Source organism: Mesocricetus auratus, unplaced genomic scaffold (genome assembly GCF_017639785.1).
Source record: "Mesocricetus auratus isolate SY011 unplaced genomic scaffold, BCM_Maur_2.0 Super-Scaffold_100006, whole genome shotgun sequence".
NCBI classification, from domain to species: Eukaryota; Metazoa; Chordata; class Mammalia; order Rodentia; family Cricetidae; genus Mesocricetus; species Mesocricetus auratus.
The window spans coordinates 46,368,875-46,387,607 of record NW_024429190.1 but is presented as its reverse complement, the minus strand read 5'-3'; the positions used below and the strand labels follow the sequence as shown (position 1 = coordinate 46,387,607).

At 43.9% G+C, this 18,733-nt stretch overlaps 1 protein-coding gene across 4 annotated transcripts in view; it reads left to right on the top strand.

Annotated features, from left to right (window-relative positions):
* Atp8a1 (ATPase phospholipid transporting 8A1) overlaps nucleotides 1-18,733 on the top strand; it is a 221,849-nt gene that overhangs the window by 148,132 nt on the left and 54,984 nt on the right. For all 4 annotated transcript variants that reach the window (XM_040747152.1, XM_021229668.2, XM_021229666.2 and 1 more), the window contains one exon: nucleotides 8,769-8,941. In XM_040747152.1, coding sequence (XP_040603086.1) covers nucleotides 8,769-8,941 — 173 coding nt within the window. The remainder of the gene's footprint in view (nucleotides 1-8,768; nucleotides 8,942-18,733) is intronic.

Below are 18,733 nucleotides of genomic sequence, written 5' to 3'. Positions count from 1 at the left end.
TCCGCCATTTCCATTATCTTCAGCAATATATATTGATGAAATGCATTCGTTTGGCTGCCTTCCACTAAGCTACTTTGGAGGACCTCTCTGACCATATGTTTTTAATGACTTCACCTTCTGTCTGCCCTTACCCATTTTGGAAAAATTACTTTATATTGGTTTGGTTCTATACACACATGTTTTTAAATATTATATTCTAATTTAGGATAGGAATTTAGAAACACCAAAGGTTTTCGATCAAAACCTATGTCAAAGTGCACTAGCTCTCCTGACTGAGATGCATACAAAATGGACCAGTTGTATATAAATGTAGTTTCTCTCTACTCTCGGGTGTATATCCTTTTACTATTGCCTGCAGTAGCTGAAAGAGCAGTTGATATATGTATTGCGTAGGCATATTTGGAATGTCCAGTGTTCCACTGAATCACTAACACATTGTAGAAAAATAAGTAATACCCAATGGTTTATCCAAGTTGTTATTACAGGAGTCATAACTCACTCTTGAAGAACGTGCTAACGTGGTCCATACTTGACATAGTCAGAATACGTTATTAAAAATGCTCCTGGACTGCTCTGTTAATTTGCAATTTTAGGGCACAAACGTGTGGAGAGTAGGAAAGAATGAAACCGTTGGTCATAAAACTCATGTCTTAAATGATGATGACGTAGGACCACATGCCACCAAAATAGCTAATAAAAGATTTAGATATCAAGTGCTTATATGTCTTCTTTTTAATATTTGTCCTTAAATTGTGATATGTTAAAGGTAAATCCAAAGTAAAGTAAGCCCCCACTGTCCAGGTGACATGTATCCTCATGCTTAAAAAATACTCAGTGCCGGACAATTACCTTAATGGTGCTCTAACTGAAGAATGTGCTGGAAAAACAAATCTTATGTTTGTCATTAGTTACTTTAAACAAACACATATACTAATTCAGTCCTCCATACAAGAACATTTGAATCAGGACAAGGAAACTCCATTTCACTTTGTAATTTTTGAAATGAGCTATATCACATTGTTCTGCCCCAGGCAGAAATTGTTAAGGAAAAACAGACATTAATTATATAAATATTTCTCCTCCCACCATACACCAGGAGCTACATGCCATCTGTGAAGAGGTGATGTTCTCATTGCTAGGACTGGAGGGCAGTCAGGTTTCCAGAGAATATTTATGCAATAAAGGAAGTGCGTGCTGGGAGAGTGGAGTTTTAGCAGCCACGGGTAGATGGGAACATTGTTATTAGGAGACTTTGTAAGAACACTCAAAGCCATCCCAGTACTAACTGCACCTTCTGGATTTTCTATCGCTAGGCAGAGCTCAACAGTTTACAGGTGCTGCTTCATCCTGTAGGTACACATGTTGGACCAGATGCCAGCGTGGGGTAAAGATCTTGTCTGTCAGGTTTGTGCTGGGCAATGGGCAGGACGATTTCTCCACAATAAGTAAGTCAGCACACAGCTTCATGATAGTCACTCTGGAGAGTAAACACTAATCCAATCTGGTAAATAGGAAAAAAAACTGGCCTCAGGGGAATTCAATGAATCATGCCTGAAGAAAGAGTCAGGCTCAGGAAAGTGGCAGAGTTAGGCTCCAGCTCAAGGCACTCTAGTGTCACCTCAGGGGACGTTGTCAAATGAGTACGATGAGTCAGCCAGCAAGAGTTAGATGGGCAAACAGCTCTACTACCGGCAGGAAGTCTTTTCTAGAACTCTAAATTGTGTAGCTGACACATCTTACACAAAAGGAGTTTGCATCTAGGCATGGTAGTTCACAGTAGTGCACACCTATAGTGCCAGCATTGGAGAAGCTGAGGTAAGAGTTTCATGAGTTGTAGCCCAACCTAGGCTACATATTGAGTTCTGGACTAGCAAGAATCTCAAATCTCAATCTCAATCTCAATCTCTCTCTCTCTCTCTCTCTCTCTCTCTCTCTCTCTCTCTCTCTCTCTCTCACACACACACACACACACACACACACACACACACGCGCGCGCGCGCGCCTACTTAGAGGCCCTAAGGTGTTGAGTTAGTGGTTGGAGCTATTCAGTATTTCTCCCCTTTTTAAGTTTTTTTATTATTAATTTCCTCAAAGTAAAACATTGGTTTTTTTTCCCTCTTTTGGAAGGTGAAAGGTTTGATGGCCTTACATTGTACTCTTTGTCCATCTGACATTGAGGAAAACCTTGAATTTTGAACCATGGAGTATGTTTAGCTTCCAGAATTTAGTTCTTCACAGTATGACATCATCACTCAGTTTGATGCTATCAATACCCTGGAGTGACACGGATGCTCCAACAGGCAGCCTAGATGTCTCTCATCTCCCGTTGACAAAACTGCATGCGTGCTCTCTGGGCAGACAACTGTTTCTCTGTGTTGATGAGTGACCTGTGCTCATCTGCAGACAGCCTCTGAAGAGCTGTACAGTGGCCCAGCCTCCAACCGGTCATCACATTTTGGCAGCCTCCATTTTCATTCGGCTTGTTGTTAGAGGTTGCTCTTTCTGAAGACCCTAGCCCTGTGTTACTAATACCAGAGCAGGAAACACTGTCTTCCTACTGAAGTTCACTCTCTCCAAAACGAAAGCTGCATCTTCCCACTAATGCCTTCATCCCCTTAATTCATAAGAGAAAAGACAGATCCAAGAATAACAAAGTCGTCTTAGTTCAGTCTGGCTGCTCTAGAGTAATACCACAGATGGGGGGGCCTCAGCAATGAAGATCCATTTCTCTTCATCTTGGAGACAGGAAAGTCCACCAGCGAGGTGCCAGCAGCTAGGGGTCTCCTGGGGTCTGTGTCCTGGTTCACAGTGTCCTTTTGCTGTATCCTCATGTGTCAGGAGGGAGGAGCACTTCCCAGAATTTGTTAAAAAGGCACTTACAAATCCTAAACACCCTAATGACCTGCCAACTAGGGATGCCATCACATAAAAAGTTAGCATCTCAATGTAGGAATTTTGGAGAACACAAACATACATCCCAGAATAAAAATTGTCTGGAAGTTGGTGTTATTCTAGTTTTCTATATATTAGTTCTTCCTTTCTGGAAATAGAACCCTCTTCATAATATAGTTTATCACTCTTTCTTCTCACATTAATAGGTTCCTAAGAATAAATAGAAAGCTGGGCACTTAGTTTGTGCTTGGGCCCAAATACCCAAATGTGCTTTGGATCAATAGATAGGCGTATTTCCTTTAACGTCGGGGAGATCAGACTTGTGATGATGCCCTCTGGAGTGTGCATGGATGACCACATTATATAGGGCCACTACAAGTAAGAAACCATAGCTCCAGGGCAAGCTGTGGCAGCCAGTAGCCTCAAGCAATGTGTCTTGGATCTTCTCCTCATCTCTGTTCCGTGGTCTCTCCTTCCCTTTGCTGGGAGATATCTGCACATTCTCAGGAAGGGTGTTCCTTGGATGTGTTCCTAAGTAAAACTCTCTCCTGTGAAAACCTCTGAGGGGAATTTGGGAAAGAATAGAAAGGCCAGAAGCTGAACAGAGTCATTTTTATGCAGCTGCTCTCTGGGGCGCTTCAATTGGGACCCATCACAGGCCTACTTCTTAGGAGACCTGACATGTTCTCTGAACATCTGGCCCTAGGGTTCCTAGCTAGTTCTAAGCAGTTCCACCTAAAGAAAAATGACAACGTGTGTGTTGTTCTCTTGTAAAAGTTTAAATTAGAAAAAGGCAGCGAAAGGCGCCAGATGGAACCCGGACCGGCGCACCGGAGCACAAGCCATAGAGAGAACATTAACAGTAGTTTATTACAGCGGCGGGAGAGAAAGAGAGGGGAGACAGACATGAGAAACGAGAAGAAGGGGGTAGAAAGAGAATTAAGAGAGTGGAGAGAGATAAGAGGTAAGAGAGTGTAAGGGGGGGCTGTCTTCTAAAGGGGTCCTTTGCACCAGCATGCAGGCTGTACTCATGGAACCCTGGGCTGACCAGAGTGCTGCCTGAGTGCGTTCTGCCAGGTAACAGGGCAGGCCAGCGTAATGCCTGAACCTTTCAGTGTGTACTGCAATACTTGCCATACAAATCACAGCTTCCGATTTTTTCCCTCTAAAATCATATCCGATTTCATTGTTTGGGGCACCTTCTATGATCTTTATCAAGCGTTTCCCTGCTGCAGGTCATATAAACGTAATGCAAAAGATTCCTATAAAGCTGCCAGGCTCTGGATCTGTAAAAGATTGCCGTTGTGTTGTGTAAGTTTTTCATTGGAGTGTGTTTTGTGAACGTGCTGTCTGTTTGGCCGCTTGTGCTCTAAGTTTGGGAAGGCCCCTGGTCTCATTGCTGTTGTGAAGAATTCTGCTTACCCTAATTGCCTTCTTCCTCAGCATGACTCCTCCCACTCTCCCTCCCTCTCTGGCGCCCTGGGTTCCCCATAAACCAATTAAAGTACCATTTCCTCTGCGCTGGCCTACAGCGGCACACCTTGGCTTGATCACCAGGGATGTAGCCTGGGTGCTCGTCTTATCGAATTCACTGGTCAGCCACTGATATTTGATGCAGAAGCAGATGTTGGGTTGTCATTAATTATTTTGTTCCTTATTTCTTTTCTCAGAAGAGAAACAGTAACATTTTCTTCTTTCTAATTGAGGGTACTCAAGATTCTTGAAGCTTTTAGAGGCAGCAGAGGAACCTCCCCAGGGGTCACTGGAGTGAGCCATTTTAACTTCCCACAAGGAGTTCTATTGTCACTAACAATTATCTTCTCTGTGGCCTCCTCATCACAGGCTCCAGTCACTAGAGGAAGGCTGGGGTATAAACTACGCTCTGTCACAGCATGCTGTGTTGCATAAGCAGAGTATTTAGGGGGCCTGAAAAGTGGAAGCATTCTTGTTACCTAGAGGACTGGGGGGGGGCAAGTAGGGTCATGAGAATATTTTTTAGATTATTTATTCATTGTTTTTAGAATACGTAAACCTTGGCCTTTCGTGTATTTGGGCCTAAATAGCCATGGGGCCACGGGGGCCAGGAACACTGCTCAGGGGAAGAATGGAGCTCACAGATGTTTATGAGTCAGGTTTTAACCAGGAGGAGAAGAGAGGAGATGTGGAATAGCCTCCTGGGAAACGCAATCGGCATTTCTGTGTTGCTGACTGTGCTGTTTTCACCATCTATTGCTGTGATGAAACACTGACCCACACCAGCCTGAGGTGGAAAGTGTTCATTGCATCCTACAGGTTAGAGTCCATCATCAAGAGAAGTCAGGGCAGGAGCTGAGACAGGAGCCTGGAGGCAGGGACTGGCACAGAAAGCACTGCTTACTCTGTAAGGCTTGATAAGCTTGCTGTTTTTAAACACAACCCAGGACCGCTCAGGAGTGACACCAACCCACAGACGTGCTCAAAGGCCAACCTGATGGAGGTCATTCTTCACTGGAGGGTCCCTCTCCCCAGGTGACTCTAGTTTGTGTGCTACGCAGCACTGAGAAACAGTGTTTGTTGTAGCAACGCTGTAACGTTGCAAAGAGGAGAGCATGGGGCAAGAGGGTCAGGCAGGACTTCCTGTAAGCACTGGTGGCCTTGAGTGCTGTCTTTGAGTACATGGGTGTAGAAGACGCTGGGTCCCGGGAGGGGGGACTTGGGAGGAGAATCACCATAGGAAATGTCACAGTCTTGTCAACCCTACTTTTCCCTTGTTGGCTGGTAACCAGTACTGTGACCTTTCTTCTGTCTGTACGTCTGTCTGTTTCCACAAACTGCCTTAACTTCAGCGCATCCCCGATGCCCCTCTTCATCCAGCTTACCAATAACAACAGGCAGAATATAGCCCAGGCCTTTTATTGCTCCGCCCTGTACAGCCTTTTTTCTAACTTAGCTTCTCCTTTATGTGTTTTCCCTTTCACAACTCACTACGTTGAAATGTTTAAACATTTCCCCCTCCAGTAGCCAACGAGTAAACACAGTGGCAACTAATCCAGTAATAAATTTATCTATAGCCACAGGAGATAAGCTTCAGTGCAACGTGGCCATAAAGTACAGCTCCCAGGCTTGGAGAAAATGCAGTGATGTTCCATAAAGAAGAGCATTTTAAGACAGTCCCAACAGTAAATAAGGATAAGCTGTAAGCCGTAACTAGCAGCACACAGCCAGCAACAGGGCTGCTCCCTGTCCACACAAGGACACTGGGAACTAAAAAGGGAGTTCACAGCTTGCTGTTGGTGTCACCTCACACCCTAGGTGGGCTGCTGAGAATTCACCCCTCCTGAAAGTTTGCCTCTTACATCTCCCGACACCTCTGGATTTGCTGACAGCCTTTGCTAAGTCACCAAGGGAGCACAGAGGTACTGATGCCACAAATAAGAGAGTTTTCAGCCAATTTGAAGGTGTCAGAGAAGACCTTAGAAAAGGAAAGTAGGGCACCGGGGCTTCTCCCACCATCTGGGGAGTGTGGGCATTCCACAATGCTGGTGATGACTTCCTCTTCACTCACAGCTGATCCCCCAAAGAAATCTGAAGTCTTCCAGGGGTCCTTTGTAGGTTTTGTTTCAGGTTTTCGGCTCAGGTGTCACTTGAGCAACACACAAACCACACACACATACTGGCCATAAATCTTTATTTGAAATTCTTGTGTGTGTGTGTGTGTGTGTGTGTGTGTGTGTGTGTGTGTGTGTGTAATAAATGGACTGTTGCCAATGGAATGCTGTCATTATTTATCACTGCTGTCATTCTGAGTGTGTAATATTATAGGCTCTATACATGTTGTGGCCAGGGGTTCAGCCCTGGACACTTCCCCAGAAGGAGTTGAGAGCTTTGTTAACATAGGCTTACCTGCACTGGGCAGCTTGGGAGCCTGCTAGGTCAGCTTGCTCTGACAGGAAAGACACTGTGGAGAGAGAGACATGCAAGAGTCAAGCCTGTGGGGAAAGCTCCTCAGGCTCCGACTGTGGGGAGGTTCGATACTGTGTAAGGGTTAGACTCTAGTGGGTTGGTCTCTGGAAGCCCTGCAGAGACGGAAGAATGAGAAGAGACCTGCTTTGTGCTTTACCTCTGCTGTATAAACAGGTGATATGAAGGGCTGTGGAGGCTCCCGGGAAACAACAGAGGGAATGCTGTGGCCTTGTGCTTGTTCCTTGTGCTACTCTCTGCCGGGAGCTCCTGGCCTTTGGGTTCTTTTTCCTGGGGTGTGCAGAGAAAGACCAGCCAGAGCGGAAACTTAGTTCTGAGCTGATGTTACTTTGTAAATGTATTCTTGAGCAAGGAGCTTGAACAGTCTGTCTTAACACTGACACCCTCAAATATCTCTGATGTGAAATTTTCATCTCCTTATCGCTTCCCTCACCGTGAAATAACTATGAAATGATTGGGCCACGTCCTTAAATTATAGGAATAAAGTTATCAATTACTTTTCTTATTTCTGTGACCAAAATACCCAACTAGAGAACTTGAGATGAGAAGCAGTTCATTTTGCTCGCAGTTTCCCGAGTTCATTTCTTTCTGCGGGCAAGGTGAAAGGACCAGCACAGTGGGCAGGAAGCAGAGAAAAGCAGATAGTGGAACAGACCCAGATAAGACAGCGCCCAGGCCCCAGCCTGGTGCCTCTCACTCTGTGGCATTCCAGCAGCACCGCCATACTACAAACCTGTCAAGGCATGAATGTGTTCATTAGCTCAGAGTGCTCATGACCCGACTGTCTCTGCAAACCCAGCCACACTCGGGTGTTGCTTAGTGTAACAGTGTTGACAATCAAAATAAGCCATCACAAGTAACTCTGTTTTGAATATAATGAACACGAAGTATTCTATAAGCATATTATGTCTGACTGTATTTTATTTGTGTGAATAATTGTAGCTTTAGCACTCATGCCAGAACTTTAATTTCTGTTTCCTTGTGTAGAATGAGTGTTATGTTTCTTCAGTCCCAGGGCTCTTTAGAACAGGAACTGGACAGATCCATTATGTTGCCGGAAGAGTCTTTAAAATTTGAGGAAGAAAACTGGGTATAGGAAATGATCATTTTATTTTGGTTTTTTTGTTGGTGGTGGGGTGGTGTTGGTGGTGTTTACTTTTTCCCTTTGAGGAGCTGGGCAAGTGGTCCTTGATGAAAGACACGTGCACCTGTTCTGATGCAGTTTAAATGAGTAAGGCTTTCCCTGCTGCTGCAGGTTTTCACTCTGCCTAAGAGTGAACTTCTGGTTGACGGAAAGGTTCTTGGTATTGGATCCATCACAATTACCAAGCTGCATGTCTCCATCTCCCGCTATCATACAGCATCCTGAATCTGTGATTGAAGCCACAGAAGCCAATTCATAAAGTTACAGGAGATTACAAACCCTGTATTTCCTCAAGGTTCCTGGGCATTAAATTTCAATAGCACTGAGTATTCTCAAAAGAACACTCATAAATTATTTAAATCATATTCCCCAACTTTTTCCCTTGGTTCACGGCAAACCAATTTAGACTAGTTCATAAATTAGATCAGTGTTGTTCTTTTTCTTAAGAAGAGAATTTACTGAAAATGCGTTTGTAGTTTTGTGGTTGTGCGGTTAGAGTAATGATCTTCAGTCATGGAAGACTAAGCGGGCCATGGTCCAGTCTCTGCCCTGCTGTGGACAGGTATATAACTTCCACAGAGTTTAACTGATAACCTTGTCGGTTCCCTTCTAGTGGGGCTCTTGTGAGAACTGAATGAATGAAGGTTTGTGAAAGCCATTTGAAAGAGTTTTTTAAAGCACTAAAAATAACTAAACTTAGTGACTAAATGTCTTGAAGACATTGTAGTAGAAGAAATGGAATGAATGTTGACGGCCTTGGTTGATGTTTCAGGGGACCAGGGAAACTCTCAGTCGGCACTGCACCACCCTTGGAGATGCCCTTCGGAAGGAAAATGATTTTGCTCTTATAATCGATGGGAAAACCCTCAAATATGCCTTAACCTTCGGAGTCCGGCAGTGTTTCCTGGACTTAGCTTTGTCCTGCAAAGCTGTCATTTGCTGCAGGTAAGTCCTCCCCAATAGTGTCCAATTGCAACAAAAGTGAATTTCTCTTAATGCTATCGTTTAGTGATTTTATTTTAATTATGTGTATATATGAGGGCAAATATGTGCACATGTGTGCAGGTACCCAGGGAGGCCACAGGTACTGGATCCTCCTGAAGCCGGAATTACAGGCAATTGGGTGCTAGGAACAGAGAAATTGGGTCTCTGGAAGAGAGGAAGGATGCCTCTTAGCTGCTGAGCTCTCTCTCCAGCTCCATCTTGCGTTTTTAATCTTTAGAAGTTCCAAACTGGTTTTTTGGTTTGTTTTTTTTTTTAAATTTAGAAATTACGAATGCTGCTGGGCAGTGGTAGCACACAACTTTAATCCCAGCACTCGGGAGGCAGAGGCAGGTGGATCTCTGTTAGTTCAAGGCCAACCTAGTCTACAAAGTGAGTGCCTGGACAGGCTCCAAAGCTACATAGAGAAACCCTGTCTCAAAAACAAGGAAGGAAGGAAGGAAGGAAGGAAGGAAGGAAGGAAGGAAGGAAGGAAGGAAGGAAGGAAGGAAGGAAGGAAGGAAAGAATTACAAATGTTAGGCTGGTTCATTCATTCTCTAGAGTCTCAGGGTTCACAAGCTGAGATGGATTTGTTAGCAGAGACTTTAAAGTGAGTCCCAACAATCAGTTTTAAATGCTATTCATAATTTGAAGCCACCGTCTCTGTATACAAAGTCAGTCAATGACAATCAGGTAGGTGTTGCATGCCAATAATCCCAGCTACTTTAGAGGCAAAAGCCAAAATATAGCAAGCTTAAGGTCTGCTTGGGCAATTTAGGGAGAATACATACATACATACATACATACATGCATGCATGCATACATACATACATACATACATACATACATACATACATACATACGCAAACAAACTCTCAAGAGGCCTATGAATGTAACTCACTGGGTTTTGCCTAACATGTGCAGCGCTCTGGGTTCAAACCCCTGTACTAAAAAAAAAGTCATAGAACCAGAGCCGTAGGTCAGTGATAGAGTGAGGTCTTAGTCTTAGCTTTGATATTCAGCACCGAAGGGGTGGGTGTGAATTATTTATCTGATGTCCATCTTGATTCACTTATGGAAGGACCCTGTTGTCTCTATTTAGATGGCTGTTCCAACTGCTAGAATTTATTTTGTGGGGTTAGCATGTTGGGAGGTACAAACTGAGTCATTCTCCAAATAGCTGAATATTTTCCTGATGGCTGTTTATTTACTCTAAGCCTCTGGCCTACTAACTTACAGAATTGCTCATATACTAGATTTAAATCTGTCTTTGAGTTATGACGGCCTAATGCATGAAAGTGCCTTTATGTACACCACTTAGCTCTAGTCTGTCTGGCTTTCTTGTAAGAGATATTCTGTCCTCCTCAAATAAAAGTACTCTGTAGCATTGCCCAGGCTCCTCACTTGGAGGTTACCTCAGCTAGGGATTTTCCTCTGTCATCCCCTGACTGAATCTTACCAGCCGGTCACCATGGATCCAGAGCCAGCCGGTTCTTCCCCAACTCACTTTCTCTTCCAGGGAGACAAAACATGAGTGGGGCGTCTCGGGAATTTCTTCACAGCCTGTGTTCTCACCATCACCATTAACTTTCTTTTATTTGCCCTAACTACTTTTCAAAGCTCTATTTACTAATAAAGAAAAGTTATTCCTTTTAAACCATATTTGTCTCAGCTTATATACTTAATATGCATACCTTGAATTTCAATCGAAATTTACTTCCTGGAGTAATTACAAGTCACATCCTGTAAGGATAACGTGTATGAGACATTTTGATATACAAACTTGTATTTCCCTCAGAGATAATGCCCGTTATCTTCAGGCATCTAATTATTTTAGCCATGGAATCTGTTCTTCTCTCTGGGGCGTTACTAATATGGCTGAGATTCTTGAATGTAGATGCTTAGTGTTCATAACAGTCCTGTTTTTTTATCACAGACATGGAGATTATCATCTACTCTTGTTTTTCTTTGGGTATGTTCATGCTTTTCAAAATCTGGGGCCATGATAACTTTTCTTGGTTTCTTGCTGATGTCTTGACAGGGGCTTGCCAATGTTCATCTCTCACAGGATAATTTTGTGCTACATTTAGCCATTTAGTCACTTTCACTAATGGGATCATAGGCTCAACAGGCGATTGCTCAAAAGCCCGTGAGTGTCAGGACTGCTGGCTCCTACTCAGAAACAGTGCAGACCAGAAAACAGTGATGGCTAGATAAAGCGGCCAATTGAGTTGAGCTAGTGACAGGCCTACTGTGCGCAGGGCATGGGTATTGCACTTGGCAGGACAAGTATGACTTGCTTCCTGCTCTCCGGGTTGTCTCCATCCACTCTACTCTAAGCAGAACCAGTTGGTCTGAAAGATTCAGGAGGCCATTTTTCCTGATGCAGTCAAGGCAGCAGAACCTAACGCTCTGCTGACAACATTCTTCAAAAAGATCAGCCACACAATTCAACAATACCAGAGGAACACTAGACAGCAGGGTCAAGGGAGAAGAAATATGTTCTGTGCTTGTGAAATTCTCTCTGAAGATCCTTGTCCCAGAGGATTATAAATCATATGAACCCAGAGCTCTTCCAGGTCAGGGATCCTGGGCGGGACTCACCCTGCTATGCCCATGCAGCTCAGTGCTAACACCGAGTTTATAAAGATGCATGTGGCTGCTTCCTCCCTCCTTGGCCACCTCTGTTTTATGGATGCTTGGGGGCCTTGAATGGCAGACACTTGATTCTATTCAGGAGTTTGTTGTTGTTTTAATAAAGTGTCTTTCCTTGGATTTTTTTTTTCATTCTAATTACCTTCATACTCATTTCCCTAAAGAGAAGCTTCTGGCCTGGCTCTGTGGCTGGTCTAAACCCATAATTACATTCATGCCACAGCTGGATTAATGTATATGCACCTCCTTGGCCTGGTGCCTCTTCACATTTAAACCTCTGGCACAGATCATGATTTTCTCATTCCTCGTACTGACCTCTGAGTGTAATGATGGTGTTCCTATCACAGATTGGGAATGTGGAATGAGCCTGTGTAGCATTCTTGGAGAATAAACCCCAGGGTCACTCCTCATTTCTCCTATGATGATGATCTCCCAGCCTCAGGAAACTCTAGATTCTATTCCATTAGAAAAGTAATGCTCAGATAAATATTGACTATTATTTCAAAATACTGTATAATACTGTTTCCCAAGTATGTCATGCTAACCCTCTGAGGCTTTCCCTCAAATTGAGACTCCTTTCCAGCCTACGGCTTATCGGTCCACACACATGAAGATAATTCAGAGTAGGACCATCCTCTGCCGTCCCCGAGCCTCGAGGGAACCCTTCCTGGAACAGATAATGAGTGTCCCATTCACTCCACCTTCAGGATTCCATCAGTTTTCGTCTGACAGCACCCAGGGCAGAAAGAATTTTTAGCGTTTGTCTTAATTGCCACAGTTACAAAGATGAGCTCTTGGCCCCCAGAGCCTCCCGCTGAATTGAAAGAAGCCGCCGGCCTCTGTCAGTAGTCATTACATCTCTCACCCACCACTGTTTTCTGAGGGGACTATATGCAGACAGAACTAATCCCCCAACCCAAAATTATTCAAGGCATTTGAGTCTGGGTTTTGGTTTACAGAGCAAGGGCTACATGTACCTCGAGAAAAAAAAATATACGTGTATCATATGCATATATGGATCTAAAGTCAAAGCAGTGGAACATAGTCTTGTTTTTATCAGCCTAGCAAGCGCTGCATTCACAGACACTGTGCAGCTTTTGTGTTTACTTTGGGCAGTCCACCTCCATAACCCAGGTCAGCTAATAAAGAACATGCATCCACCTCCAGAACAAGTTTCTTGCTGTCAACATGGGAGCATAAGCATCCCCTTCCCAAACGTCTTCCCTTTCATTCACTTGCCCAAGTCCACTGCTTCTTACTTGGGATGATCACAGATTCATTGGTTATTCGGTTGGTTGTTTAACTGGCTGGTCTATGAGACAGGATCTCATGTATTCCAGGCTAGCCTTGAGCTCACTGTGTACTCTAGACTAGCCTTGAATTCCTGCCCCTCTTTCCTCCCCCTCCCTAGTGCTAGAATCACAGACATGTATCCACATGCCCTTTGAGCTGCTCTTGAAAACAAATGAAAGTTCTGGTATACCTCCTCCATTGGAAGCACACATGCTTAATGCAGGATGGTACAGACCGTTATCGGTTTCACAGATGACCTGCAACTCCTTCAGGAAAGCAAGCTTTGTTCTAGGACTCATGGAGATCTGTGGGCACAACTAAAATCAAGAGCTAGCCTGATGTTCTAGAATCTAGATAAGCAATCCCTGACTTCAATTGCTAATGCTTTTGCTCTAATCCTAACCATCTGTATATTAGCATCATGCTTGTTTGGAGAGGGTTTTTGTTTTGTTTTGTTTTTACATTTTGTTTTGTCAAGACAGGGTTTCTCTGTGCAGCCCAGGCTATCCTGGAACTCGCTCTGTAGACCAGGCTGGCTTCGAACTTACCGAGATCCACCTGCCTCTGCCTCCCTAGTGCCAGGATTAAAGGCATGCGCACCACCGCCTAGCACCTAATGCTGTTTTGGCTGAGATTCAGGAAACGTGTTCCAGCTCTACCTTTCTGACACCTTAGACATTGAATTGAATCATTCTCTCTGCAAAATGATGAGATTAGAAGAAGGTAGCGGGGGCAAATCCTCCAGGGTCCTCAAATGCCTGGGGCTGGTGAAAGACAGCCGCTGGGATGTGGACACCAGGGAGACTCACACACGTTCATCCCTCCGGCACCTCAACCCAGCTTGGGAGCCCCTGGCCAGAGACCTGTTTTTGGATGAACTCTGCTTCTGTTGGCTGCTCTATGCTGCTGGGCAGTGCCTCTCGCTGCTTAGTTCCTGGATTGGGGATACAGCTGTTCTTCCTCTGACCCATTCATCCCTCAGAAGAGCGGGGAGGCCACAGTGAAGGATCGCCGTGTTAAATGGACTGTGGTCTCCGAGGTCCTCATCAGTTCACATAACCCAGCTTTTCAAAGCATCTTACTTTTTTTCTTCTGTAGTTGTCAGTTTAGTTTATACATATTTTGAGACTTATGTTCTGTGACAGTTGGTTGAAAATTGGCTTAGAGCCTCCAGCTTTTAGACTGTGGAGTAATCACCGTCCCGCTACATAATTTATGTACTCATGTCTCCTGGAAAGCAGAAGTTAAATTGAAGTAAGCATTTTTCTCTACTTGCAACATCTCTAATCAAAGCTTAACCCCCTTTAAGGCCATTTCCCCCACAGGAGATTTTTTTAAAAAGTCTTCTTGACTTCAGTGAGTGCTGTCGCTCAGAGTGGCATTCCCAGGCAAAACCTTTTGCCTCACTCTGTTCAATGGCATCTGCTGTGAAGAGGCCTGAGGGGACGCTTTGTATATTTTCTGTTGTAGCAGGAGTATATTAAATAAGGTTGGAGAGGGTGACAAGGCACATCTACTTCCTAAGTCTTTGGGGATTGTTTCAGCTCAAGGATGTCTCTGAGTAAATGTTCTACTTAAGAGGTAGCCTCAGTGCACAAATGAAGCCAGTAAATAGTCAACAGACATTCCTTCAAAGAAAAAGAAACTGTACACACCGGTGGCTGCCAAGCAGATGTTTGCTGTGAGAAGACATACAAACTGTTAACGAAGGTCAGCCCTATATTTTCTTCCAAGAAAATCTGAATAAATGTTAGAAATGTGGGAGAGACTTTCTTTCATAGAGGCCTGATATACCGAGTGGGTTTTATAGCTTTGTAAAATGACCATACTTTGCTTTAACGTAATCCTCAGCTCAGCCCCTGCTTCTTTCATTTGCTTGTCCACTTCTACTAGGGGTTGTTGAAGGAACTATGGGTATCATTGTATGTGGTAGCCACTTGTGATGAGCTCCACCAGAAAAGTTCACGTTTGAGTGAATGAGCTGCCTAAAAACGGACAAGAAACCTAAGAGCTACCCTGTGCTGCTTGGTGTAACTCAATAAGACAGAGTTGCAGGTGTAACTCTAGAAGAACCACCTCAGCAGTGCAGACACATGTCACACTACAGTCACAGCTGCTGATACTGGGAAGCATGTAAAAGCCCACGTGCATACTCAGCACGTGTTTACAAAGGATACATGCATCTCACCCCAGCGTGCATACTCAGCACGTCTTTACAAAGGATACATGCATCTCACCCCAGCGTGCATACTCAGCACGTCTTTACAAAGGATACATGCATCTCACCCCAGCGTGCATACTCAGCACGTCTTTACAAAGGATACATGCATCTCACCCCAGCGTGGCCAGGGTCCAAGGAGCCCCTCAGGCTGCCGTTTGTTACTAGTAGCTACTTCCTTGATTTCCATCTCCATCCTTCTTAAATTGCATCTTCTCTTGTTTGACTTAATCCCTTCTGTTTTGTGTCTTACCGACTTCTAATGTGCATGTGTATCTCGGTACAGTCAGATTCTTAAGAGTCTTTTGCTTTCCATCAATTGTAAACGCTGAATTTTGTAGATCTCCACTAAGGGTTTCCCCCAAGCTTGGCACCAGTCGATAAACCAGAACTCTGCTGTAGCCTTCAGCCAAATAGCAATCACCTACAGCTTTCTCAGCTCTCATTTGGTAAGGACATGGAATGTGCAGTGGGGTGTTTCTATGATCGATCGTTCTGTGGACCCCACTGTGTGAAAAGGGGAGGGGGAATTCATGTTTGGGTGGTTATCTTCATTTTAATGAATGTGTTACCTAGGGAAAGTTAAAGAAAGTCTGAATTCTGAGCTCAGCTGGACCTCTAATTGTAGCAAAACAGATCAAAAAGTAGGCAAGACTTTCTGGCAGCTACAGGGCTTGGAGCAGAGAGGGAGGGGAAGGCACGCTGGAAGGATGGTTTCTGAAACACAAATGTGTTAACAGGGGCACAGAGAAGTGAGGGAAGGGCATAGGACAACTTGCAGATTGAGGTACAAGAGGAGTTGGTACCAGCTGTAACATTCTGCCACAGGAAGGATGTGTTCTGGAGAGCAAACGTAGACAGACTTTTTCTGTACCTGAGACTGAACTGAGGGAGTCATGCATGCCAGACAAACACTCTGCCACTGAGCTACAATGCAGACCTTCAACTATGCCACACTGTGTTCTTGCTAGAAACATTATAATCAAATTTCCCACTAGGTGCAGTTGTCTTTTCAGTGCTTTTTGTAAGACATATGTGCCAGTTTCAGAATGCACGCCTCAACACTCAGATATGAGCCACTGACATGAACAGTCCCTGTTGAAAATGTCGTCTGAACCATTGAAATTGAAGGTGCGGTGTTTTATCTGTGTATACGTGTACCCCCGCAAGAGAAACTGTGTATCTAAATGTGCCTCACGTGCCTCCTCGGAAAGAAAGTCTTTTTTGACATTACTGTTCTGTTTTTCTTTTTCCCCTGAGAAGAGCTATCTGTATGTTGCTTCTGTAGCCTTGGCCCCTACATTGTAAAGTCTCTTCGGTGCCTCTGAGTGCACAGAATATCAACAGATGTTAGTTTTGGAGGCTAAGAGGGTGCTCACTCATCGGTCATTTGAATAGCACAGTTTTCTTTCACAGAGGTGGTTGAATGTTTCATTGTGCTCCATATGCTAAATATCCTTAGGATTTGCTGCATAATCTGCTGTTTTCGTTCCAATAATAAATCCTCCATGGGCCTCTAGCACAGTTCCAGTACACATGCAACTTTGGTATGTGTTTTTGCCACATATTAATGTCTCCTCAACTCGAAGCATTATTAATGAACCTAACAAATTTTAGTTTAAAAAGAAACCAGTACGATTAAATTGGGGTTTTCCTCTCTTTTTGTAACTCTATTATTAGTCAATCAAATACGACTCGATGGAGAATAGACTGATATTCACAGGAGAGAGAGAGACCTTAGGAAGTTAATGAGAAAGGAAAGTAAAGCATATCCTGGATGACTTCTAAATAGCAGCCAGGAGGGAACCTCAAACTTAGTTAAGTACCAAAGTTCAGTTACTGCGTGTATGAAACACTTTATGGTAATTAATATATCTACCCTAGTTAACTTTAATTGTCGTCTTGATACAACCTAAAATCAGCTGAGAAGGGAGTTTCAATTGAAGGATTGTCCAGATCACGCTGGCCTATGGGCACTGTTTGTGGGGGGTTGTCTTGATTATTAATTGGTGGAGGAGAGCCCAGCCCACTGTGGGTGTCACCATTCCTAGGAAGGTATCCTGAACTGTATAAGAAAGCTAACTATGGGTAGTTGAGTGAGTCAGGGAGCGAACAAGCAAGCAGCATTCCCCAGGGTTTCTGTTTCAAGATCTTACTTGAGTTGTTGCCCTGACTTCCTCTGATGATAGTAACAGAAATAAAACATTTCTTCCCCCATTGCTTTTGGTAAGACTGTTTTATCACAGTAACAGAATGAAAATTACCACTATATCTTTCCATGTTTCTGCTTGTTTTTTACCTTTTATGGGTGGTAAAAAGGATTATGATAATTCATCATACTAAATTATGTTTTAGGATAATAACCCCCCAAAAAAATCCCACCTATGCATTTAAAATTGTACCGGTAGTACAGTGTTCTTGGCTTTAAGTTTATAGTATAAGTCTTTTGGCTACCCATGAAAAGTCCTCGAATAATTATTTAGACTATGTAGATACATATACATATAATCATCATCCATGTTCTATTCAGAAAGACAGTTGTTCCCATTAAAGGAGTGCAAAACAAAGCCTGTATAAGATAGACCACCTGGGCCTGGAGAGATGGCTCAGGGGTAAGAGCACTGGATGCTCTTCCAGAGGACTCAAGTTTGAGTCCCATCACCCACATGGTGGCTCACAACAGTCTGTAACACCAACTCCAGAGGTTCCAGTACCCTGTTCTGATCTCTGCTGGCACCAGACACACATGCAGGCAAAGCACTCAAACACATGAAAACATTTTTTTAGTAGACCACCTATATACTTCTTAGCTTGAATGTCAAAACATCCCTGTGCTCTCTGATCCAATGTTCACAGGACACTGAAAGTTACTATATAAAACAAATGAGAACAATAATAAGTAACATGTGCAGAAATCTTTGCAGCCAGAATAGTATCTGAGAAGCACACTGCATTCAGCTCCCCAGGTTACAGCACAAGGGACCACCCTCTGTTTGTGGTGTACAGGAAGAAAAGCAGACCTTCGCAGCACATGCTACATCAGTAACCCTTTTCAATAGAGTCACTCACTGCTTCCAGGAAAAGAAAAGGCGGCTGTGGAAGACAGTAGGGAACCATTTGAAGCCTGCTGAAAACCCGCAGGTGGATCAAACGACGCATACGTATAGACATATAGACATCTGGGAGAAGAAAACAGCATGGCTACAATGCTTCCAGATTATAGAGTTGGTCACTGTTGGCACGTAGAAAGCTGAAGCCTTGGACAGAAGTGCTGGGTAGAATTAGCTAGCTGCATGCTGGGCTTGCTCTAGGCCGTTACAGAAACTGTGCAACTCCAAAAGCGTGTGCAGAAGTCTATGCGGTAACCTTTGGAGAACTGGAAACCCTCAGTAGAAGGACCATGCTCAGGGGAATGTGAGGGCAGAAAGAAATCTACCTGTGTGCTTTCCCTCATCTGAAATGAACTCTCCTGTCCTCGTCAAGGCGGCACCTTCCATCATCTGGACTTGCTAAGTATAGGCAAACTACCAAGAGGCTACATGCTATACCCGTTTGTCTTAGTTTCCTTTCCTGATTCTTTGACAAAATA